Consider the following 25,340-nt stretch of genomic DNA (forward strand, 5'->3'; position numbering starts at 1 on the left):
ATGGTTGAAAGGGTCAGCTAACTAGTGAGTCTCTGAATTGTTCTTGATTAGATTCCAATTTTATGTAATTACATTTCACTCTGGTGCATCCTGCATTTCATGATTTCTTGGCCCTCCTTGTCTGTTCTCATACCCACTACATAAAAATTCTTTTTAGTGAATAACTGCTCATTTCATTTGAAGAAATGGGCTCTAGTCCATAAAAGTTTGAGAAAATAAAATTCAGCTAATCTTTTTAAGGTGTTGCTACACTGAGAAAAAGAAAGAAAATCCTGACTTTGTCATTTGTTTTATAACTCAGGGACCAATTAGTTTTTGTTGGTGTCTGATTGTGCTGACAACTGTACAATAGGGGCCATAAAATAGTGGCTACTTGAGAATTCTAAGCTGTGCAATTTTCATCTTGTTAAACCCGCCCAATGTTTCTCTTTTATACAAAAAAAAGTATTCTGTCATTCTGGTTTCAAGCATGCAGCACAGATTGAAAAATCATACCTGTAAGTAGTAGAACCTTGTTTATATCCTTTTCTGAATAAAAAAGAATCTCCACACATCAGAGAGATAGAGTCTGGGATAATCGTCTCCCTGAGCCTTTTTTAGGCATATGGAGATTTATTTATATTTATTATAAGGATATTTGTACCCTCCTTTTCTCCCTAGCATGGCCCAAAGTGGTTTAAAACATCAGTCTCCTCTCCTCCATTTTATCCTCACAACAATATCTTTATGAGGTAAATTAGGCTGAGAGAGTGACTGCTCAATGTCACCCAGTGTGCTTTCATGGAAGGGTGGGGATTTGGATCTCTCAGATCCTAGTCCTTTAACATAACCACCTCACTGGCACTCTTTTAATGCATTCAGCCCACACTCATGTAAGGGCTGCTAAGGAATAGGAAAACCAGGAAAGATCCTGGTGTATAACCTCCTTCTTCAGCAGGATTCAATCTACTTTATATACAAGAAAAATGAGAATCTCTACTGTGGTGAAAACTGGATTGGCTCATGTTCTAAGAAACATATGTACCTACTGTCTGAGGTGGAGTAGGTGGGGTGGGGTGCTTATGTACCTTCCTTCCACAAGTCTTTGTTATTGCTTCCAACTGAGAGGGAATATTTTCAAATGGACAACTCTAATATTCAGTCAGGGTCTACAACCTCAACAACCAAAGACAAGGCTAAAGTGAAGCTCCATCCATATAGACCTTGAGCGAAACAGACAATCATTCTCACAGACTCACTAAAAACTATATATACAGACACACATCTCTTACATCATAGTAGATTATTCTGTTGTTTGTGTGGGCAGATCAGTCCCTAAAGAATTCTGATTGTCTGCACTCCCCATGATCCTCAGAAGAAAAGGAGGAGGAACTGGAAAGAAAGATAGGAAAGATCAGCCTATGGAAAGGAATTAACATAAAGTTTATGTGCTGTAATCTTGTCTATTATATTCTTATCAGTAAAAAACTACAAAAAGGAACATATGGCTTCTGTGCATGGATTTTTCCCCCTTGTCTCTACTCAACATATGGAAATTTTAGTGTTTCCAAGATTTTTAACACAAGATTTTAAAGATTTGGAAGCCAGTCATATTGACTTGCATCCTACGAATGAGTTTGGTAGTGTTAGTGTGCTATGGAGTGCACTTTGTCTTCTGCTAGAACTTCCATTTGATTAAGAACTAGGGAGGGTGGCTGAGCATGTGGATATTTGGGGAGGGGCATTGCTAGCCATGATGCCACATGACTTCTGGTTAAAAAAAGGAAATGACATAGGTAAGTGGGTAAAACTATAGGAAGGTAGGTAAAATCAGAGTTTCCAACAGTTCCTCCAGCTAGCTTATGCCACTTCTGAGGGTTTTTTTGGACACCACTGGTTCTTTCCCCACTTACCTTAAGCCCTGCGCTACTCTCCTCAAGTAGCGCGGGGTCCAGCTGCACTCCCCACTGCAGGGGCGGCAAGAACGCAGCCGCCCCGACGCTGCCTCTCTCGCGGCCCCTCAGCGCGCGTAATTCCTGGCACCTTTTGAAGTGGTGTCTTTTGATGACCCTGCGCAGAGTGCGGGGTCATGGGGAAGCCAAGGTGCGCGCCAGGAATTGCGCGCGCTGGGAATTGCGCGCAGCAACCTTCCGTCGGAGGTAAGTGGGAAAAGGGCCACTGTCAGGGGTTTTTTTTAACAAAATTCTCCACTGCTGCTCAGATCAGCAGCAAGCAACAATAGCACAGCTCAGATCAGTAGGGCAGGGCAGGGAGAGGAAAATGGCAGCTCGTGGCATGGCAATGTCATTTCCAGCTGAAAAAACAAAAAATGACATCACCATGATATAGTGGTAAAATCCACAAAGATTAGTAGAACTGCTAGAGCAGTGGTTCTCAACCTTCCTAATGCCACGACCCTTTAATATAGTTCCTCATGTTGTGATGACCCCCAACCCTAACATTTATCCATTTTACAGATGGAGAACACTGATGCAGGGAATCTTAGGCGACCCCATGAAAGGGTCATTTGACACCCAAAGGGGTCGCAATCCACAGGTTGAGAACCACTGTGCTAGAGTATCATTGCAATGTGGTGATGTCACATCTGGTTTCCAGCTGGAAAGGATATTACAGTGGCATATGACAGCATTTCCACCTGATGGAGCTTCAAGGCCTGGTATTGCTGTCTCCACACAACACTGGGTTCTTTCCGAACATGACACGTGGCCTCCTCAGAGCTTTCTCCTTTAAATGGCAGCAAAGGGAACCCTTGTATCAGGCCCATTCCACACAGGCCAATAAACACAGGTGTAGGATGGTAAAAAAAACCCATCGAGGAAGGGATTTTGCACAGATCCCATCCCTAAAACGAGTCTGTCCCATGTTATTTTCCCCAAACTGTTTTTTTTAATAATCACACTATTAGCGAGTCTTCTAAAAAAATCCTGGGTTGCAGCTGCTTGCAAGTGGCAGGAGGTGTTGTTCACCTTTGTTTTTCTTCCCACCAATGTGTAACTACACAGGCATGCACAAATGAACCCCCACAGCCATACTGATGTCTCACTGTATGAACATCTGCGTAGCTATGCAGATGTAAGCCGCAACATTTTTAAAAAGAAAAGAAAAAAGGAGACTGTCTCTGTGCAAAAGCGCAACGGCAACCCTGATTGTTTCTGTGGGCTTCAATCACTGTCTGTACGGATGCATGTGAATGTGAAAACAGAAAAGTGGGTTACTTTATCCCAACTGCAACCCGTTATACATTTGCTGTGCGGAAGGGGCCTTTAAGGAGAAATAGAATGGTGGTTGGGGGCAGAATTTCTGCTTGGAACCTCTGTCCACAGCCAATCTGGGAGGAGTGACAAGAGCTCAACTCATCCTTCAAAACAGTGGTGCAAAGCTCCATATTATCTCCCACCCTTTAAGCCCTTTAACTTTTTAAAAAGTTGACAGATGTGCAGCTCAATCATTACAGCTCAGCTGTGAAGTAGGCAAGGTGGGGTTGGTGGGCTGCAGGGGGCCAGTAAGATTTTCAAAGCATTAGCAGACAGACAACGAGGTTGAGTCTGTTTGTTTGTTTGCATTTATACCCCACCAATTTCCCGAAGAACTCAGGGCGGCTTATAGGTAAGAGGTGAAAGTTGCAGCAAGTGGTATGGAGGGCAAGGTTTCTTGTGGGAGAGGGTAGAGTAAATTATTGCCTTTGAACAAGTGGGGTTTTTTTTAAATGAATTCTCATTAAGTGGCATACGCATACCTCTCACTGATATTGTGGAGAAATGTGATGGGAGTCACACACACACAAACACACACAGAGTGCGAGAGAGACATAATTATTGACATTTTACAAGGAGAATATAAAGACGAGGAACATACTATAAAAACAAAAAGTGAAAGCTATGTACCGTATATACTCGTGCATAAGTCGACCTGCATGTGTAACTCCCATGCCCAGAATGGGTTGAACCAGTAAGGGGTGGAGTCTCAGAGCAGCAGAGAGGCTGCAGAGCTCTTTGGAGAAGACAAGGCTACCAGACTCGGACCTTGATTTCTATAAGCCCTTAACACCTTGTTAAGGGTTTCTTTTGTGGTTGTAATGGGTGAGAGTTCTCCTGGAAACCTTCATCATGTTGAAGCCTGTTCATCAAGCCCTTGGAGTCTTCAGGAGCCAACCCACTTGCAAATAAGAATTGGACTTGGCAGTATCAGTAGACTGTAACTAGAAGGACTTGAAATGCAACCTGAACAGGACCTTGAATTGTAATGTTAAATGTTGATGTTTAATGTTATTTGTAAAGAGAAGTAAACTGTTTTGTTTAAATTTGGTTCTTTGCAACTCCTTCCAAGTACTGCCCCACAGAACCCACAATTAGAGGTTACACATGTAAGTCGAGGCACCTAATTTTACCACAAAAAACTGGGAAAACGTATTGACTCATGTATAAACTGAGGGTGGGAAATGCAGCAGCTACTGGTAAATTTCAAAAATAAAAATAGATACCAATAAAATTACATTAATTGAGGCATCAGTGGGTTGAATGTTTTTGAATATTTATTTCAAAGAGAAACAGTAAACTAGCTCTGTAAGTGGAAAAGAGGGTCAACAAGAACAATATGGTACCAACAATAACTTTAAAAGTACAAAAACCTTAGCTTTTTTGTTAGGAAGGGTTTTAAACAATGGATCTTACAATAAATACTGGAATGAACATGCCTGACTCAAAACTACCCTGCTTTTTAAAAGAATAGTTCATTAAAAGAATAGTTCATTATTTTTAGTGTACATATTTTTTTAAATTGTACATGGCAGGTGTCATTTTAGAAGGAACATTCACACAACCTGTCAGGGGAGGAATGTTTATGTTAACAATACCAACATTTCAGAGTATCTTTAGGAGACCCTCCTGATGATACCACCCAGGTTTGGTAAAGTTTGGTTCAGGGGTTCCAAAGTTATGGACCCTCAAAATGTAGCCCCATCTACTATTAGCTACCATTGGAAACAATGGGGGATGGGAGCACCCACTTTGGGGATCCATATCTAGACCTCCTGAACCAAACATCACCAAACCTGTCTGGTATCAGCAAGAGATTATCCTGATAATACAACCCACGTTTAGTGAAGTTTGGTTCAAGGGGTCCAAAGGTATGGACCCTCAAAATGTAGCCCCATCTACTATTAGCTCCCATTGGAAACAATGGAGGATGGGGGCACCCCCTTTGGGGGTCCATAACTATGGAGCCCCTGAACCAAACTTTACCAAACTTGGCTGGTATCATCAGGAGTGTCACCTGATGATACCCTGAAATTTAGATGCTGCTAGCTTAAAAAATGTTCCCCCTGATGGCCGACAAAGTAAAAACCCTAAAATATTTTTTAAAATACACCTGACTCGTGTTTAAGTCGAGGGGGGCTTTTTCAGCACAAAAAATGTGCTGAAAAACTCGACTTATACATGAGTATATACGGTATCTGTTTTATGATCCTAGGCCATTCTATACCACAGGGTTTATGGGCTTTGTGAGACCCAAAGGCCTTCTCCACATGACATGACTAACTACTTTTCACAGGATGTACAATGCTAACGGCATTTCTAATCTTGCATTATCAAATTATATTTTAATTATTAATACTACATGGCTAAATTTTGGGGAACAGCAGTAACTGCCCTTCAGGGGACAATATTCTGGCTGCTTACACACACATCAGTAATTATAAGAAAAAATTATATCCAGTATGCTGCCATTATTGGGTCCTTTCTCTATAAATTTGATTGCATCTAATTAAAAATTATTAGCCAGGATATACCACATGCAAACATATTTTTTTTAGAAGAAAGAAAATGAAAAAGTGAATCTTTTATCTGACTAGTTGGACTAGCCCCTCTGAACACAGAACTCTAGAGCTTCAGAGAATTCTAAATCTCTCTCTCTCTCTCATACACACCCAAGGTTTGCAAAATAAACCAGAAACAACAAACACACCATTAAAATAAAAAGAGGGGAATAAATAACAGTTAAAAGTTTTAAAATATTTATATCTCATGTGATTACTTTACAAGATCTTGACTAGGGTGACAGGTCTCCTAGATTGACAGAAGACCTCCTGCTGGAAGTCCTCTTACCCTGCCAGAGTGGAAGAATGTGGCAATGCAATGATGTTACCTCTTGTACCAGGATTCCGGGGGGGGCAGTGTCCCAGGATATATTTTTTAAAAAATAGTAATACCTTATCTATTTACATGAAATTCTTAACATATTGTCCTTTGAAATTCTTAGAGCTACCAGTAAGATTCCTAGAGCTATCAGAGCAGTTCTAGAAATTGTCAGAAACACTATGGTAAAATGAAAGGAACAGGACCTGGGAGCAGGAATCCCCTGCCACCACCAGGAATTTGGCAGCCCTAAGTCAAACCCAGAAATAACATCCTATCAGGTGATGCTCTAGCAATCATACAAAACAAGTAAAACTACAGAGGTTGGGCCAAATGCTAGAATGTTACCTGGTGTGATGTCATTTTGGGGTCATACCAGAAATGATGTCACTATGTCATCTGTGGTGTCACAAGTCACATCCCATGTTAGTAAATCTACTGTTAATTGACTGAATTGTGCGGGCAACCCTAATTTTAGATTGCTTAATCAACTGCACACATCACTGATGTTGTCTGTAGATACCTAGGTTCCATATATACTCGCATATAAGTCGAATTTTTCAGCACATTTTTGTGCTGAAAAAGCCCCCCTCGACTTATACGTGAGTGAAGTGTATTTTAAAAAATATTTTAGGGTTTTTACTTTGTTGGCCACCACGGGGCACAGTTTTAAGGCTAGCAGCACCAACATTTCAGGGATTTTTCAAGAGACTCTCCTGATGATACCAGCCAAGTTTGGTAAAGTTTGGTTCAGGGAGTCCAAAGTTATGCACCCCAAAGGGGGTACCCCCCATCCTCCATTGTTTCCAATGGGAGCTAATAGTAGATGGGGCTACATTTTGAGGGTCCATAACTTTGGACACCTTGAACCAAACTTCACCAAACCTGGGTGGTATCATCAGGAGGGTCTCCTAAAGATATTCTAAAATGTTGGTATTGCTAACATAAACATTCCTCCCCTGACCAAAAATCCAGTTTTGAAGGATTTTAACTCTTGTGTTTTACTTAGTTGCTGAGTGAGCTAAGGTTTTTGTATTTTAAAAGTTATTGTTGATACCATATTGTTCTTGTTGGCCCTCTTTTCCACTTACGGAGCTAGTTTACTGTTTTTCTTTGAAATAAATATTCAAAAACATGTAACCTACTGATGCCTCAATTAATGTAATTTTATTGGTATCTATTTTTATTTTTGAAATTTACCAGTAGCTGCTGCATTTCCCACCCTTGACTTGTATGCGAGTCAATACGTTTTCCCAGTTTTTTGTGGTAAAATTAGGTGCCTTGACTTATATGCGGGTCAACTTATAAACGAGTATACACGGTAATCCAAAATATTTAATTATTTATTGTTTAAACTTTTATACCGCCCCATCCCCAAGGGGCTCTGTTTCGTTTTGAAAATTTAGGTGAGTTACAAGGGAGAAGGAATGGAAAGGTTAAAATCATGAAAAGGAGGATATGGGAAGGAAGCAAAACCACAGTGCAAGGATGGTTGAAAGAAAAATAAAGTATGGAGGGAACAGGTGCTGGTGGGAGCAAAGTATGCAGGGAGAAGCTGTGGGGAGGACAATATGAGAAGACAGTATGGCGTAGTACCTAGTGTGTTAGACCATGTTTAAGAATACCTGGGGTCAAATCTCAGCCTGAGGGCTGTTTCTATTAACATTATTTAGACTGTTGACTGTGGAGTTTATGCTTTTCTTGTTTTCTTTTTTGCCCTGGCTGGGTTTTATGACTATTCATTATTAATTTTATGCTGTTTTATGATTTTAACATATTTTATTTAGTGGATTGTCAGCAGCAGGTCTCTGAAGAAGAGATATATAAATATTCTGCATAAATATCCCCACTATACTGTGAAGGTCATTGATTGACCTTTAACCTTCTACTCTAATTACACATAAAGAGGAGAATGGGAGAATTATCACTCTGAGTTCCATTGAGGAGGTCAGAGATATATACATTGTATTGTTGAAGGCTTTCACGGCCAGAATCACTGGGGTGCTGTGTGGTTTCCAGGCTGTATGGCCGTGTTCTAGCAGCATTCTCTCCTGACATTCTGCCTGCATCTGTGGCTGGCATTTTCAGATCCTATCAGATCCTCTGAAGATGCCAGCCACAGATGCAGGTGAAACGTCAGGAGAGAATGCTGCTAGAACACGGCCATACAGCCCGGAAACCACACAGCACCCCAGTGATATATACATTATCCTGCACTTCTTGTATGAAGTGCAGAATAAAAATTTATCTGATAGAGAATGGTTTGTGGAAATTTCTGCCAGCCAGTTTGGGAGTGGGATGAACTTGGATGGCACCACGAGTGTAATGGTGTGATACCACAGAATGGCATTGTGCCAATGGTGATTTTTAAAATTACCTTTTCTCCCGCCAGCTGATGGAGCAGTGCTGGGAAGTCGGGGTTGCCAGCAGAAAGCTACAGTGGGACATCTGGCAACCCTATTTCTGACAGAAGCAGGATTTGAACCAGGAGACCTTCTGGATTGCAGCCATGCTATTATGCTGCATAGCTATACTACACATTTCAAAGAAAAATATATAGTGTGTTGAGGGAATCAGGGCTACCTCAAACCATCACTCAAAGAAAATCATTTCTTGGGTTTCTTAAATGTTGCTACGAAGTTGGTTTTTTCATCCGTTTCTATTCCAATAGTGAACCAATTTGACACAGAGCTGTTTCAGTTTTTTTCCCCTGTAGAACTGAAGCTGACACACATGACAGCAACCTATAATGTAATGCTGAAAATTCTGGCTGGATTGGCTTTCCTCTAGCACAACCATGCTTCTATGTAAAATTAATAAATGTGTCTAAATTTCAGCAGCTGGTGTTGTTCCATATTTGTAATGCTCTGAAATGGGATTGTATTTCAACAGCAAAAAAAATGTAAAGCACCAGTTTTCTTTGACATATCCAATCCATGTCAAATGCCACATATAAATACATTTAAAAATATATAATACACTGTACATTGTCTGTCTCTGTCTATGCATATATACTAATCTATTATCACTTGTTAAAAAACTAGTAAAAATCAAATGAAAGTAAGATTACAAAGAAAAACATTCTTTAAAACGCTTGTAGCTTAAAGACATTACACGTGTACTATGTACAAGGTGGCCATTATTGGCACACAAACACATGTATTATAAACTTAAAAGGTTTGTTATAACGGACAGTCTTGGGCCATCACAATTTTCTTGATCTTTTTTGGTAAAATTCTATCAGCTCCTTTCTTAGCAGTTCTAAATATTCTAATATATATAATAACTTTCTATGGTCTGAAGATGCAAACTAGGAAGATGAACATCATACACCAAAGTAGTGAACAGGGAAAAAAAAACCCCACCCTGTTCATTTTTCAGTTCATATGATGTGTGTACGTAAGTAATCAAACATGATAATGAGTTTGGGCAATCTGTCATACCCAAGATATTATTGTTTTGGCCCAGCTGATAGTATTCAATGAAACTGCATTTCTTTTCCAGAAAGTTAAATGTTGTCCTTTCTTGTCATTCTACCTTGAGTCAACTGAGACAGACAAATTGCTTCTAAGTTTATCAGTTTTCTCCGTTATAAACTTGCAATTAAAGGACTGTCAAGATGAATGTCAAGGCAAAAGGAATCCAATGGAAATACAATGATGTAATTAAAGACTTGATTGAGATGGGAGTCCCCCCCCCCCAGTGATCAGATGGAAAATAACCTCATTGATATCCCAATGCACAAAGCTTCACATGGTTTCGCAATCCATTCAGCATTTCCCAAGCATTGATTACTATAGGCTTTAGTGCCAATAATGAACCTTACACAGTTCACAACAGTTGACTTTGAACAAAGTCCATAGATTAATCCTTTTACTTTCAAAAACCAAAACTGACAATGATGCCTAGAAGAAAAGACAAGACCGACAGTGCAAAAACTAAACGCGCTGCATGCAGTGTGGCACCTATTGCCCTGCAGCCTCCATTCATTGCAATGGCACACACGGGAGAGTCACATCCTGCCCCCCCTGAAATGATGGCTTGTAATCAGAAAAGAATGCAGGAGCATTGTCCAGAATAACGATGATAAAAATGGCTCAACCAATCTCCGTAGCAGTGAAACGGTTTCTAAAAATTAACTTTGATGTCCCAGGGCTTCCCATATGTGATAAATCAGTGGTTTATTGGTAAGCATTTAGATCAAGGTATGCCCAGGTTTTCAAACATATTTTTTTTTAAGTGTGCTTATTTTTTAAAAAAAAAAATCTTGTATTTATAGAAAGCATTCCTTGAATGCTTAATAATAAGGCAAACAAGTTTGAGGATATGCAATGCACAGAAAGTCTCACTTCTCCCATTAAGGTTAACAAGTCTTACATAAATGTGTGTTACAATACCTTTCTGTTTCCTGGTTGGTGGGCTGCTGTTTGTTGTTCTCAAAAGCTGTAAAACTGCTCATATCCACATAGCCATCATTTTCATTAGCAGCAGATAATGCCCTGCTAGGATCTTCAAAAAATTCAGTAAAAGTTCCTGCCCTCGTGGGTCTCCGTGGAGGAATTTGTATATTTTCATAATCTGAGTTCATTGCTGGAATATTCTCATAGTCAGAAGTATCAGCATTAGGAAATGATATAGATCTAGGCTTAGTTAATGGAAGGGGCATGAAAGGTGGTCTTGAACGATCCTCAAAAGACTCCACCCTTGACACACTCCTGCTGAAGGTTTTGGGTGTCCCTTTTCTCTTGCCATCCTTGTAGAAGAGAACAGTTGGAGACTCAGAAGCCCTCAGCTTGCCAGTTCGTGATTTCAGTTGAGGTGAACTACTCAAACTCCTCCTGTCTAGTTCCACGACCCTGGAAGGTCCATGATAACTAGACTCCGAGGAAGACCTTGAAGAAGAAAGATGAACATCCACATGGACTTTATTTTCTGACTTCTTCTTGAACTTCAGTGTGAGGAACTTTTTAAAAGAGGACTTCTTTTTCTTGCAGTACTTATCAGGGGATTCATTCTCTATTAAAAGTGAAGGTGAACTTTTAGTGATTGGCTTTTTGGTGATGCAGGCTAGTTCAAAAGGAGGTGGTATATCCACAACTGAGGATGGGGTGGACAGCCCACTGGATGGAAGGTGATTTCTCTGGGAAAAGCTACCTGATGAAGCAATTATACAAGGCAAAGAGAGATCTTCTGTCCTGTTTATTCTATTGTAATCCATTACAGAGGTATCAGATTCTCTGTAAACAGAGCCTGGGATGTCTTTGCCTTCTACTGAAAAAGACCGAGGGTAGAAAATAAAGCGTCTTGGCTTTTCGGGCAATGCCCTATTCAGTTCCATAGGCTTTCCATCCAACAAAGAGAAGCTATGGCTTAAGTCTTCAGACACCAGGGAGGTTGTATTCAAGGGCTGTAAGTCAGTATCTGGGCCTGTTTCTTCTGGTACTGTTTCTGGAACATATCCAGGCACTTTTCCAGAAAGGGACCTTGTTCTAGTAACAATGCTTTTCCGATCAATAGGGAGCAAGTGGTTTTCAGTGTCCATACTCCCTCCCTCCAGAAAATCACTTGAAGCATATTGAACATCAGCCTCCCCCACTTCCTTTCCAACATATAAAGGCAGACTATCTCCCAATACATATGGGTTGTCTAGGGAGTCACTGGCTGTTTCTCCTTCATCTTTATCATAAGCAACCACCACTTCAGGGACTGCTGCAGATTCATCAATTGCATATTCACTGCTTGCATTTGTCTCTGTTCTGCTTCGATGGCATTTATTCAGTTCTTCTATGGCACAGCATGTATCTTCAACTGATGTTTCATTGGGTGTCTCTGGAGCAGTTTCTCCACCATCACTGCGCTCCCCCTCAGTCATTTGGTTGAGTGCTTCTGGGTCTTGCAAAGCACTTTCAGTGCAACCTGCTAGGAAAGCATCTAAGTTAGATTCTTCTGCCAGCAGTGACTCACATTCCAGCCCACTAGCATCCTGAAGAGCAAAGGGTTGACAGTTATCAGACATTTTCCGCTGTTCTAATGGCAAATCTTCTTCAGGAGAGTCAGGGCCATCCTCACTACATTCCTTCTCAAAGGGAATAATCTGGCAGTTGTCATCTGCAGTCTCTGACTCGAGCACATCGTCATTTTGTTCTTCTGGGTTTTCTTTTGTGTGACACACTGTATCTGATGTTTCCTCAACACTCTTCAACTCAGTGGTTTGGTGGCCATCATCTATAGGTTCTTCGGGTTGTATGGCTGTTTCACAGTCAGCATTAGGATCAGCTTCCTGCTCTTTTTCAGCATCTGTTTCATTATCAGCCTCTCCCAATGTCCCTTCTGTACTGGATTCAGGTCCACTGAGTTCCAGTCCAGTGCCGTCTTCTTCAGAGCCATTAGCAAGAATAGTGGGACTTTCACAAACATCCTCCACAAGCTCCAACTCTATGTCCAAGGGAGATTCATCTCCATCATTCTGTGTGGCACCCATTTCTGTGTCAACACTGGGTTGCTTGACTTCCAAAGCCTGAAATGAATGTTCTTCTCCTGGATCCTCACAAATTGGAGGCAGGTCATCTGAAGCGGGTGTTGGCTCTAAATGCTGTAGAATAATATCTTCACATATAGTGTCCTTCAAAATAGCTTCTCCATTCAAAATTTTATCATCCATATTATACTCATTATTGTCCTTCATCAGACCGAGTTCTCTGACTGTTTCGTCAGTCCCATCTGCACAGCAGTTTTCCGTTACACTGGGATCAATTTTACAGTCTACATTTTCATACTCAGCATCTTGCTTTATTCCTTCAGGGCTGTCAAGAGTTTGGATATCAGTTGGTTCAAATGAGTCCTCATCCACTGGCTGGGTGCTATATGAAGAATCATTGCTCTGTAATTCATTTATTTCAAAATCATAGATCTCATTGTCAGTGTAATTGTCCTCTTCCTTATCGGCTGGTGTTCCTGGATTGCCTAAGATACCATCCTCTGGTTCCTGCAGTTGTTCAGAGTCACTATAGTCTCTGTCCGTCAGATCAGTTTCAGAAATTACAATATATTCATCTGCAGCTTCCAATTCTGAGTACTTAGTGTTACACTGATTTCCTTCACAGAGATGTCCTGCTGTACATATTAGCTTTCCGTTGGCACATCTGTTAAAAGTGTTGTTGGCGTAAACACTAGATCTCTGTATAATCACTGGATTGCTGTCATTGGAGATTTTTGGTTTGGGTGCAATTGGTGGTTTTGGACCCCTAGACATAGAGTTTGAATTGAGAACTGTACCAGACTTCGACAGTGATGGAGGAAATTTGGAAGCAAAATGACTGAGAATCTTTGGTTTTGGTGCTAGCGGTGGTTTTGTGAAATCTGTGAAATGAAGAAATGAAAGGCTATATTAGCAAGTTTCTATACTACATTAAAAAGTATCAGTTCATTACTACCATTTAAATATGAGGAAAAACAAAGCAAGCCAATCAATTAACTGGATTCAGCTGTACTTCTGCTGGTGAAAGGTGGAGAGTTAGTTCTACCAATTCTCCATTTCCATTATAGCCTTCCGCAATACATCCAATGGTGTTCAAAAGAGGAAAAACAATATGAGGAAAAACAAAGCAAGCCAATCAATTAACTGGATTCAGCTGTACTTCTGCTGGTGAAAGGTGGAGAGTTAGTTCTACCAATTCTCCATTTCCATTATAGCCTTCCGCAATACATCCAATGGTGTTCAAAAGAGGAAAAACAATATGAGGAAAAACAAAGCAAGCCAATCAATTAACTGGATTCAGCTGTACTTCTGCTGGTGAAAGGTGGAGAGTTAGTTCTACCAATTCTCCATTTCCATTATAGCCTTCCGCAATACATCCAATGGTGTTCAAAAGAGTCCCCCAAACAGATCTCTGAAGCCAGTATCTTTAATGGTACCAGCTTAGATTGGGGTATGAAAGGCCTTGCACCCCAACTCATGAAGCAGAATGCCCTTTAACAAGGGCTTGACAGAAACACACACACACCATATTTGCAGTCCAGAAAGCCAACCATACATGGTCAATGAGCTGTTTAAGTTTCTTGAAGAACCAATTAGGAAGGCCTCAAAGATTTACAATATTTCAGCAATATATACTTTAGATTGGGCTCCAGATGAGTTACTATTATATCTCCAGCTCTAGACACTATACTCCTACTCAGTGACTTAAATTGACCGCCTCCCTGCCTGGCTTGCTGTGCCCCCCGTGCCCCAATTGCAGCTGTAGCAAACAGCTCAACTGGCAAGCAGCACCCTAGCACGGGGGGAGCCGCTGGGCACTGGCTGGGTTGCCACACCATGGGAGAGGCCAGGAACAAGGACCCGGCCGGCACCCAGCACCCCCCCCCCACGTGATGGAATGGTGTGCGCCCGTGGACATGAGATACCCCATGTCCCTATTAGCAGTATGCTACTGCTCCTACTGTTGCAGCCCAGAATTGCATTGGCTTTCTTTGCTGCCACATCACACTATTAACTCATGTTCAGTTTGTTGTCCACTAAGACTCCCAGATCCCTTTCACATGTACTGTTGTCAAGCCAGGTGTTACCCATCCTATATCTGTGCATTTAATTTTTTTATGCCAAAGTGAGATCTTAACATTTATCTCTATTGAAATTCATTTTGTTACTTTTGGCCCAGCTCTCTAATCTGTGCAGGTAATTTTGAATTCTCGCCCTGTCCTCTGTGGTATTAGCGACCCCTAATTTGGTGTCATCTGCTTACTGGCTCTGAATAAGGAAATTCCATTTAGGCCCCAGCTCTTCTAGGCATAAATAGACCTTACCTCCTGTCTTTTAAAGTCGTGACTACCAGTACACTGCTTAGTGGTGAATTCTACAATTTAACTGCTTAAATTAACTAAAGCAAATTAATTACTTATTAAGAAAATTAATTATTAAAAATTATTCAAAGATATTCAATTGGCCAGTTAATAAAGAGACTTGTATTCCATTTTCCAATCAAGTTTGGGCATGGTCTGACCCAGCTGTAGGCCTCATTGATTTCAGTGGGTGAATGAAGCTCATGCTCTTTCCTCATAACACACTGGGTCTTAAAAGGAGGGCTTCTCGGGCTGAACGAAACTCTTTGCAATGATACATGCTCGTAGCCAAGACAGGGAACTATAATCAGTGTCAATGCAAGTTCACTTTCCCCAAATAATTCCTGCAGTTGTTTTGCTTGTTTTAAAGAGCAACATCATAAAGGGCAAGTCTCCTTGGCAAGCAGCTTTCTTTTGTTTTAAAGTCACTGTTGGTGCTCACAAGAGCCTTATGATTGATGGTCTTGGCAGCTTTTGGCTCTGTTTTAGCTGCTGAAGAAGGAGGAATAGCCGCTTTCTCCACCACACCCCAGCTCAGGATATCACAACAAGACCTGCTCCGTTTCTGCTGGGGTGAGATACACAGGAGAACTCCCACTGCCTCAGCCTTGTTTGTCCCAGTGCTCCGTTTGTGTTTCCCTTGCATCACTGCAATGCTGTGTAAACAGCATTCCACTTTCTCAGCTTCTGTTCAATGAAATGTGATACAGAAGTCCAGTGGCACTTTAAAGACTGACAACACCTTCCAGCATAAGCTATCATTCATTAGACCTCACTTCATCAGCTACACAGAGCGCAGGATCATGTTGCAGAAGCCTTCAAAACCAAAATTACGGGGCAAGTGGATTTTGCAGCAAACTACTAACATGGCTATCCATACGGATTCAACCTAGGGTTGCTAACCTCCAGGTGGAGATCTCCCTGGTTTCCAGGTCACAGAGATCAGTTCTCCAGAGTAAACAGATGTTTTGGAGGATGGCTTCCATGGCCTTATGTACCCCACTGAAGTCCCTCCTCTGCCCAAACTCACCATTCCTAGGATCTGCCCCTCCCCAGTTTTCTGGGATTTTTCCAAACCAGAGTTGGCAACCCTAATTCAAGCATACTTAAAGCATGAGTCATTGAACCCCACACTAACCATCTGGCCTTTCATAAATGCTAATACAATCTGGCGAGAACAGAAATCTAGTCAGTAGGAAAACATCACAAACCAAGCAATTAAATATGAGCATTCCTATTTTACAGATAGGTAAACTGTGTTGCAAGGCAAAAAAACCCTGCCCCAAGCTTGCACAACTTTCTTTATAAGGCTAGTGATTTACTAGTGCCTGTCATTTTAAGGATCTTTCTTTAAATATTACGAATCATTGCAGGAGAAAAGAGTTAATTTTTCCAGAGCATTTTAAACTTTTTTTTTTAAGGAGCTCAGCGCCATATATATGGTTTTCCTTTACCATTTTGCTCTCACAAAAACCCTGTAAGGTAAATTAAACCAACAAAGTGTGACTGGCCCAATAAGTCACCCATTAAGCTTCAAGTCAGAGTTGCAATTTAAACCCATATGGTCTAGCACTCTAACTATAACACCATAAGGATGTTGTGGGTTTTCTGAGTTGTATGGCCATGTTCCAATAGTATTTTCTCCTGACGTTTCGCCTGCATTTATGGCTGGCATCTTCAGATGATCTGTTAGCACTTAGAAAGCAAGGTGGGGGGAACAATCGTGGGATCGAGGTGGGGAGAGGAGACAAGATTATCCTCCCCCCCCCCACCTAGTGTATGTTCTAAGTCTACAACTCCATGCATATATATTACAGTGTCTTTCCCCCAAGGTGCCACTGTGATAGCATGACCAATAGCTATTGATAGCTCAGTCTTCAACAAATTTATCTAGAAATTTATTATCTTCTTAACTGGAATGCAGCATCTTTCCCCATTACCCCTTTGACTTTATGGATATAAAATTGAGCTCCCATAGATGATATGAAATAATAGGGTGAAAAGCCACCAATATGTGCCTGTTTATTATTTGAATTCCCCGGCTAGGATTAAGGCATATGATTCCACTTTATGACACTGATGGGAAAAGCGCTGCTTGCTGCAAGAACTTTATCTGTAGTACAAGCCAGATGGTATGAAATAAGGAAGTCTTTGCGGAGCTATATGTAGGCAGGTTCACAGCTTCTCGTGGGCATCATCCAGTATTCTGTGTTCTAACATTCTAAACTTGCCACCTTTGCTTTGCCACAAGGTGTTTTATTGCAGTTGCATCATGTTGTCAACTGAGCTTGTTTTAGTCTCTTTCCTCAGTTGCTCCTCAGTCCGTATTTTGGGGGGTTGCTTTTAAAAAAAAATAAAAATAAACAAATATCTTCCAGAGTGAAGAAGCAAAAAGACCCCTTTTATCAGCAGGGGAGTAGGGAGTTCTACTCTCTGTACATTCCTGCTTCCATAACAGTTGGCCAGCAAAAAGGTTTTCCACTGTGAAGGACAAAAGCAACATTACGCCATGCAAAGTGTACATGTTTTTAAAATGGTAAACATGTCTGTTTGTTTCAAACTGTGTGTCATTGAACAACAGGGAGGGAGAGAGAAAAACACCCTGTACCCAAAGAAAACCGTTTTTTGGGATCAGACAGTTTCTTGTGTTTTTCCTCCCCGTATTGTTTGAGGTTTCCTTGTCAGGCTCTGCTTCTTTCTCATCCCTTTCCATCTGGGTGAGACTAGGTTTCAGCAGGGCCACATCCCTTTCCATGAAACCCACTACATCACACTTTCAGAACCTTTGAGACTGGTGACAAGCTAGGTTTTTTTAAATTCCCATGTGAAGAAAGCATATTTGTTTTGCCCTCCTGCATTACAATGAGAGAGCCAGAATGGTATAATGGTTCGGAGTGGCAAACTCTAATCTGGAGACCCAGGTTCAATTCCCTACTCCTCCATTTGAAGCCTGCTGGGTGACTCTGGGCCAGTCATAGTTCTTTCAGAACTCTTTCAGCCCACACAGAGGCAGACAATGGCAAAACCACCTCTGAATGTTTCTTGACTTGAAAACTACAGGGTTGCCATAAGGTTAGCCATGACTTAATGGCAAAGTTATACACACAGACACACATATTACAATATGGTGCAAGGATCAGAATGGGCTTTTCCATACAATTCATTTAAATCATTTTGAGACAGGAAATAAAATGTTTCCCCTATGGAGTTCTGCATTGTTTTTACTTCCAAATGTTTTATTTTTCAGCCTCAAAACATTTTAAATGAATCCCCTTTTAATTTATTTTATTTTAAAACGATTCTTGAGGCTGAAAAGTTTTCAAAATGTCTTCACTGTGTGTATCTATGACTTTAAAATGTTTTACAAGCCTCTCTGCTGTCCCCAAACTTCCTCCTTCACGCCATTTTGTGAGCTCACTTTCCATTCCCCCTCCCCTATTTATTAGATCTTTTTGGGGGGGGGGGGAGTAATCTTCTACGCATCAAGTCTATGAGGAGCAGAGAATTGCAGCACGATGCTGTAAAGAAATGAAGCATCAATTCATCAACGAACTCAAAAGGGGGGGGGGTCATATAATGGCAGCCATGGATCATTTCCAGGGGGTGAGAGAAGACAAAAGGGGACATTTTACAAATGTTTTACAAATGTTTTAGGAGATTTGTGCAGGAAGAGTCAGTGTGAGGCTTAGACTAGGAATGCTGGGTTTTAAATCCACAAAACAAGGTATTTTGGTCCAGTCTCTGACTCTGACCCTGATCTACTTCATAAGGTTGTTGTGAAGATAAAATGATAGCGAGATCTATGTATGTTACCATGAGGTTCTTGGAGAAAGGGAGGGATTAAAATGAAAGGAATGATTAACCACGGTATGAGTAGCAGAGTCTCTTTGCCTGCACATTAAGTGTGTTAAACTAGGATCAGGAAGATGTGATTTCAAATCCATATTAAGCCATGAAGCCTATGGCTGTCTTTGCCGCAACCATTTTCTCTCTCTATGGCTCATTCCGCACACGCAGAATAATGCACTTTCAAGCTGCTTTCAGGGCTCTTTGAAGCTGTGCGGAATGGCAAAAACAGTTGTGAAAGCAGCTTGAAGGTGCATTATTTTGTGTGTGCGGAATGAGCCTAAGGCACTCAGAACTCCTTGGAGGGATGAAGTGATAGATAAGTAGATTGGATTTCGAATCAGAATTTGAGCGAATCAAACCAAACCTCTGGCTACACATAATTCCAAAACAGAGTAAACATTTGCAATGTTGGTGAGAAGCAACAGCAATGAAATGAGTGTGTTTACGATAGGTAATTGCTATGTTGCTGCCATCGTTGAAAAAAAAAGTTATAATTTGTGTTCAGCCTGTTACAAAGTGGCAACAGACCAGGGGTCAGTATTTGTGAATCTGGGGTCCTAGGCAAAAGTTCAAGATGGGTCCTTGGAATTACTGCTACCCCACCACCAGCCCTCTTCACTTGGGCCAAGCAAAGTGATTTAGAGCCATTGCTGCCACTAGATACCAGCTGCTTTCTCTTCTACTCTCGCCCCAGTGTGGTGGAGTGGTTAAGAGCAGGTGAATTCTAATCTGGAGAACCGGGTTTGATTCCCCACTCCTCCACCTGAGTGGCAGAGGCTTATCTGGTGAATCAAATGTGTTTCTGCACTCCTACATTCCTGCTGGGGGACCTTGGGCTAGTCACAGTTCTTTGGAACTCTCTCAGCCACACCTACTTCACAAGGTGTCTGTTGTGGGGAGAGGAAGAGAAAGGAGTTTGTAAGCTAACTTGAGTCTCTTTACAGTAGAGAAAGGTAGGGTATAAATCCAAACTCTTTTTCTCTTCTTCAGGGATACGTGAAGACAGTTGGGCCCTCCAAGGGGGGCACCCAGGGCAGCTGCCCCTATTGCCCATGAAGAATGTCCACATATGCACTGCAAGGGTTCTTAGCTCGGTGGTAGAGTACATACTCTGCACACAAAAGGTCCCATTCTCAGCCATTACCAGTTTCCATACTGGGAAGATCTCTGTATGAGCCTTGGGGTGAAATCCTATTTATACCCTTCTAAGCCCAATGATATCAACAGACTTGAAAGGTATAGCTCTGCTTAGTATGGCACTGTTAGACAGCCACTGCCAGTCAGAGAAGAGAATCCTTTGGTCAATGGACTAGCAGTCTGATTCACATGTGAAGACAGCCTCACATATATGCGTTCCTTTCTCTCACTATAGCCTACAGTAGGAGGTAGTCCAGGGTGGTAGTCAAAGCAATGGAAAGGAACACTTGCCAAATAAAAAAAAACACCTGACAGGACACTCGGGTTACACAAGCCATCAGCTGTCTTTGTCATTTGGAGAGTCAACACTGATTACTGTCCTTCTGAACACCCAGGCTACATCCACACACATTATCCAGTCCCTTATGACTGGATTTTCCTGTGTAGAGGTGAATGACTGTAATGTGTTCATGGATACTGTCTGAGTGGCCAGGTGCCTATTTCCATGTTGATTATTTCTATCTGAAATATGCTAGAAAAGAGTGGAGGGAGTGCATGAAGTGGTACCTCAGGGATTGTCTTCTCCCCGATGAGGCTGTCCAAACATTAAGATTGTCATCTGTGGCCCTGTTGATAATGCCTACTGAAGTGAGGCAGATTATCTTGTCGGATGGCACCCAATTTGTGAAACTCTTCTATTATATATGCCTAGCTCCATCTTGTTTTCATTTTCAGTTCTAGGTAAAAACATTCTTGTTCTTTAAAATGATTTCACTTTATGTAAGCGCCAATACACTGAAATGTGTGACATGAATCAGTTAACCTCACGCAGCTGTTTCTGATAAATGTTTCAAGAGGAAAACTTGAAGCCCTTTCCCCCTTAACAGTGCTCCCAAGCCAAACCAAGGTGAATTCCCCTGATCATACATGTGACTACATGTTGGACTAGGCACCCATGACCCAACTTGTGTCACATGAATCTGCAACCCATAATGTGTCTAGCTCTGCTTCTTGGTTTTAGTGGCCATGCATTTGTTTTAATGGTTCTCCTTTGTGATTCTTCTGTTTAATGTTTGCTGCTCCTAAATCTTATCTTTGTTTCTATCTGCTAATATTAGGGTTTTTTTTAAGTGCTCCTGTTTTAATGTTTGGTTTTATTGACCGTGGCTTTGTTTTGAACCCACTCTCAAAAACCATTCTATTGTGAGGCAGTGTGTGTGTGTTACACAAAACTGGCAACAGTATCTCCATATTTGAACATATGGAATAATATTGGTCCCTCTAGTTCAGTACTGGTCTATTGGCATCAGTCTCAACTGAGAATGAAGTCTACAACTCATCCAACACCATCTTATGGTTGAACATTTAAGAATCTGAAGAGAGAGAAGAGTTTGTACTTATACCCACTTTTCTCAACAGTAAGGAGTCTCAAAGTGACTTATAAATTCCCTCCCTTTCTTTCCCCACAACAGACACTTTACATGGGATTGAGAAATTTCTGAGAGAACTGTGACTAGCCCAAAAGTCACCCAGCAGGCTTCATGTGGACAAGTGGGGAAACAAACCTGGTTCACCAGATCAGAGTTCACTGTCATGAAGAGGATCAGGGAATCAAATTTGGTTCTTCAGATTAGAGTTCACGGCTCTTAACCACTACACCATGCTGGAAAATACAGAACTGGTTGTCAGGCGCACCTCAGGAAATCTCAAAACACAGTGTGAAACTATTACTTCCAAAAGAAGGACAGTCTCTTAGGGAGCAATCCATAGCAGATTTACTTAGAACGAAGTCCCTTTTTATTCATTCTCCCCTTCTTCATTTTCTCCTGGGTAGATTAGGCTCAGAGAGAGTGGCTAGCCTGAACCTGTGTCTCCCATATGAATAATTGAAGTACTACACTTAGATGACAGCCTTACTCAGCCCCATGTTCAAATTTAATAAGTTTACCAACTAGTTCATAAGCTTAAGTCAGAATCAGAAATAATGCACATCCCTAACATTTAAGTGGGAGGGAAAGCTTTTGCTCCTCTTGAGTGGCCCATAGCGCATTGTGTGCTAAAGGGTCCCTGAATCAAAGCACATAGACACAATCCACACCTCACTGAAAACCATGGGTCTTAGGCTCATTCCGCACATGCAGAATAATGCACTTTCAAACTACTTTCAGTGCTCTTTAAAGCTGTGCGGAATAGCAAAATCCACTGGCAAATAGTTGTGAAAGTGGTTTGAAAACGCATTATTTTGCGTGTGTGGAAGGGGCCTTAGTTAAACAAAACATTTAACTATGCCTAATATAAGAAAGGTTGTTCTGTGGCATGGAAGGTCTTATGGTTCCAACAAAACTGAGACTAACAGTTTGGAGATCCACTATTACGGACTACAGTAAAATAAAAGAATATCCTCATTAATTTTAACTCAGTTTGGAAGTGCTTTACTGGAATGAAGTCTACATATGCTAATTTCTACTCCTCGGGCTATCTTAACCAGCCTATAAAGCGCAGTTTAATAGGGCTATAGAGATAAGCCACATTAACATTTTTCAGAATTTAGATAAATCTGGAGCATATGCTTTGTGACCTGATTCCCATATGTTACAGAGACTGTTAAATTGATGGTCTGGAGTGATTTACAAGGAAATAATTCCATAAGAGGAAGTTCTGCTGATGTTATAAACCATCTGAGCTGTCATCAACAGAAGCCCAGGTTGAAACAATAAATAATTTCAAGATCGGCTAGATTTTTTTATTTTATTTTTTATTTATTTATTAAACTTTTATACCGCCCCATCCTCTAGGGGCTCTGGTAGATTTCATGCCATCTGCTTTTCACTCTTTTTTTATTTATTGTATTTATTTATTATTTAGGTTTTTTATACCGCCTTATCTCTGGGGGGCTCTGGGCGGTGTACAACGTGAAATCTACCACAACCAAACAGGGAGCAAAATTAATAAATTACAAAATTACACAGGCTCCATCAATTTAAAATATATTACTAAATCCCTTTAAAAACAGCAGTTAATACAATAAAAGGCGTCCAGCAAGACCCATATTTAAAACCCTCCCCAAGAACCCTCCCCAAGAAAGGGACCCTGATGGAAAAAGAGCAAGAGGGGGCACCTCACTCAGCGGCTGGTCACTCCAAAGGCCCGGTAGAACAACTCAGTCTTACAGGCCCTGCGGAATTCACCGAGATCCCACAGGGCCCAGACAGCTTTTGCTTTCCAAATGACTCCCAAATTCACTAAAATTGTTTGATAATTTTTTGTGAATTTGGGCATACCCATCCCTTCCTCAAAATGAAGGGTTAAGGGCTTGCCACTGATAAAACATGGATCTTTCTAGGTTCACTGTGTCTGTGGGAAGAAACCCTGGACTCCAGCCCAACACTTAATCAATGAGATGGTAGCAGCTCAGCCCACTTGGTTTCAAACAAACGCAGAAAGCAGCGAGACCTATTCAACTTCTCAGAGGCCTGATGTTTCTCACCAGATATATACTGCATAATCCCAAAACTCTGCATAATCCCAAGAGTCAGAAGTCTCACTTAATTCATTGAGATATTTTCCCAAAGACTATATTGTCTTTGTTAATAGTGAGATGATGAAGACAGCTGTAAACTCCACCTCCTCCAAGCAGCTGACTTCACCATATGGAAAAAGGAAACACAGGAACATGGCATAAACTCATAAATGTAGAAGATAAAAATCAACATAAGTCTAATAAGTCCAGCCTAGTCCAATCTTGTCAGACGGTGGAAGTTGAGCAGAGTCAACTTTCATAAGTACGTGGTTGGGAGACCACCAAGAAGACTGGAGTGCTATGCGGAGGAAGGCAATGATGCATCGTCTTTACTGACCTCTTGCCTTGAAAACCCCATGAGATAAAGTTTCCTGTGGTTAGCATGAGTCAGTTGCAACTTGACAGCACACAATTATGTGTCCTGGCCTGGATGACCAAGGGTAGTCTTGTCTCATAAGACTTCAAAAGCTAAGCAGGGTCAGTCTTGGCCTGGGTACTTGGATTGGAGACCACCAAGGAGCTTCAGGGTTGCTACACAAAGGGAAGAAATGGCAAACCATCTTTGCGCATCTCTTGCCTTGAAAATCCTATGGGGTCTGTGATATGACAGTACTTTCCTCCACCACCAAGCAAACGCATATTTTAGCAGTGGTTAAAACAATTATACAAACATGAAGAGGAGTCTTGTGGCATCTTAAAGATGAACAGATTTATTCAAGTCTACATTTTGGTAGCCTGCAAAAGCATTTTAAAATATGGCTGTTCAAGTTAAAATGACCCTTTCAGTCAACACCTATGTTTATTTTATTGCCTACTTTGTCTTAAATGCTTATTAGCACTTAAGGTTTTTTTTTTAAGCATTGCATGTAATTACAACTCACGAAAGATTTCCTTGGAATTTAGGCAGAAATGGTTTAGCAGAAAGTCATATGGCAGAGCAAAAATGTGCCGTGACATAGTTATTTAAAGCAATTTTCCCTTAAAAGACATTAATAACCTACAGCTTTTGAGAGGTCAAATTAAGAGATCAGAACATTAACTGTGCATTTTCTTTATTGCCCATAAATGTTAATTTAATAATATAATGTAAGACAAACAGTGCCAAGGAAATGTATCCCCTAGTACAGGGGTAGGGAACCTGCGGCTCTCCAGATGTTCAGGAACTACAATTCCCATCAGCCCCTACCAGCATGGCCAATTGGCCATGCTGACAGAGGCTGATGGGAATTGTAGTTCCTGAACATCTGGAGAGCCGCAGGTTCCCTACCCCTGCCCTAGTATATACGGGTATATTTTGCCAGTCACATTCCATCAATTTAAGAGGAAGTATGAAAATGCAGAAGGACTCTAGTTTCAATCTATTCTATTTTCTGTGATCTTTCTATGGATTGCTGAAACTGCACCCCTCTGAACACATAAGTGGGAGGAAACTCCCCTGAATGCATGTCCCCCACACACCCAGTGTAGTGTTTCCCACCATATAACAAAAGCTGAATCCTGTGTGTAACAGTAGGGGCACACAACCTTCCTCTCCACTGGCTGGAAGTTACAAATTGTAGACTTTCCTCATGACTACCCTGTGCCCAGATAATCACACAGCTTGTAATGAAAGTGTTGTGCTTTACTGTACTTTTCTACAGAAATAATAATTCAATTCAGTTCCTTCTAAGTTAGCCCTTCTGACCAGTTAGTATCTCCTCAGTCACCTCGTTGATTTGACATCAGTCCTTTCATAATGCAGGCACTGCCTCTGATTACATTTTACTGTTTCCAACAAGGGGAAAGGGTTTCAAATCCTGGTTAGACCTCAGATTACAGCAGGAGAGGAAAAGCATGCACAGTTTGTACATCACCTCATTTAA

At 41.2% G+C, this 25,340-nt stretch overlaps 1 protein-coding gene across 5 annotated transcripts in view; it reads right to left on the reverse strand.

The window, feature by feature from the left end:
- The window catches only part of FGD5 (FYVE, RhoGEF and PH domain containing 5), a 157,308-nt gene that overhangs the window by 125,864 nt on the left and 6,104 nt on the right, over nt 1–25,340 (reverse strand). For all 5 annotated transcript variants that reach the window (XM_048490925.1, XM_048490926.1, XM_048490927.1 and 2 more), the window contains exon 2: nt 10,532–13,493. In XM_048490925.1, coding sequence (XP_048346882.1) covers nt 10,532–13,386 — 2,855 coding nt within the window. In that variant the 5' untranslated portion in view covers nt 13,387–13,493. The remainder of the gene's footprint in view (nt 1–10,531; nt 13,494–25,340) is intronic.

The sequence above is a fragment of the Sphaerodactylus townsendi genome, linkage group LG03 (genome assembly GCF_021028975.2).
Source record: "Sphaerodactylus townsendi isolate TG3544 linkage group LG03, MPM_Stown_v2.3, whole genome shotgun sequence".
NCBI lineage: Eukaryota > Metazoa > Chordata > Lepidosauria > Squamata > Sphaerodactylidae > Sphaerodactylus > Sphaerodactylus townsendi.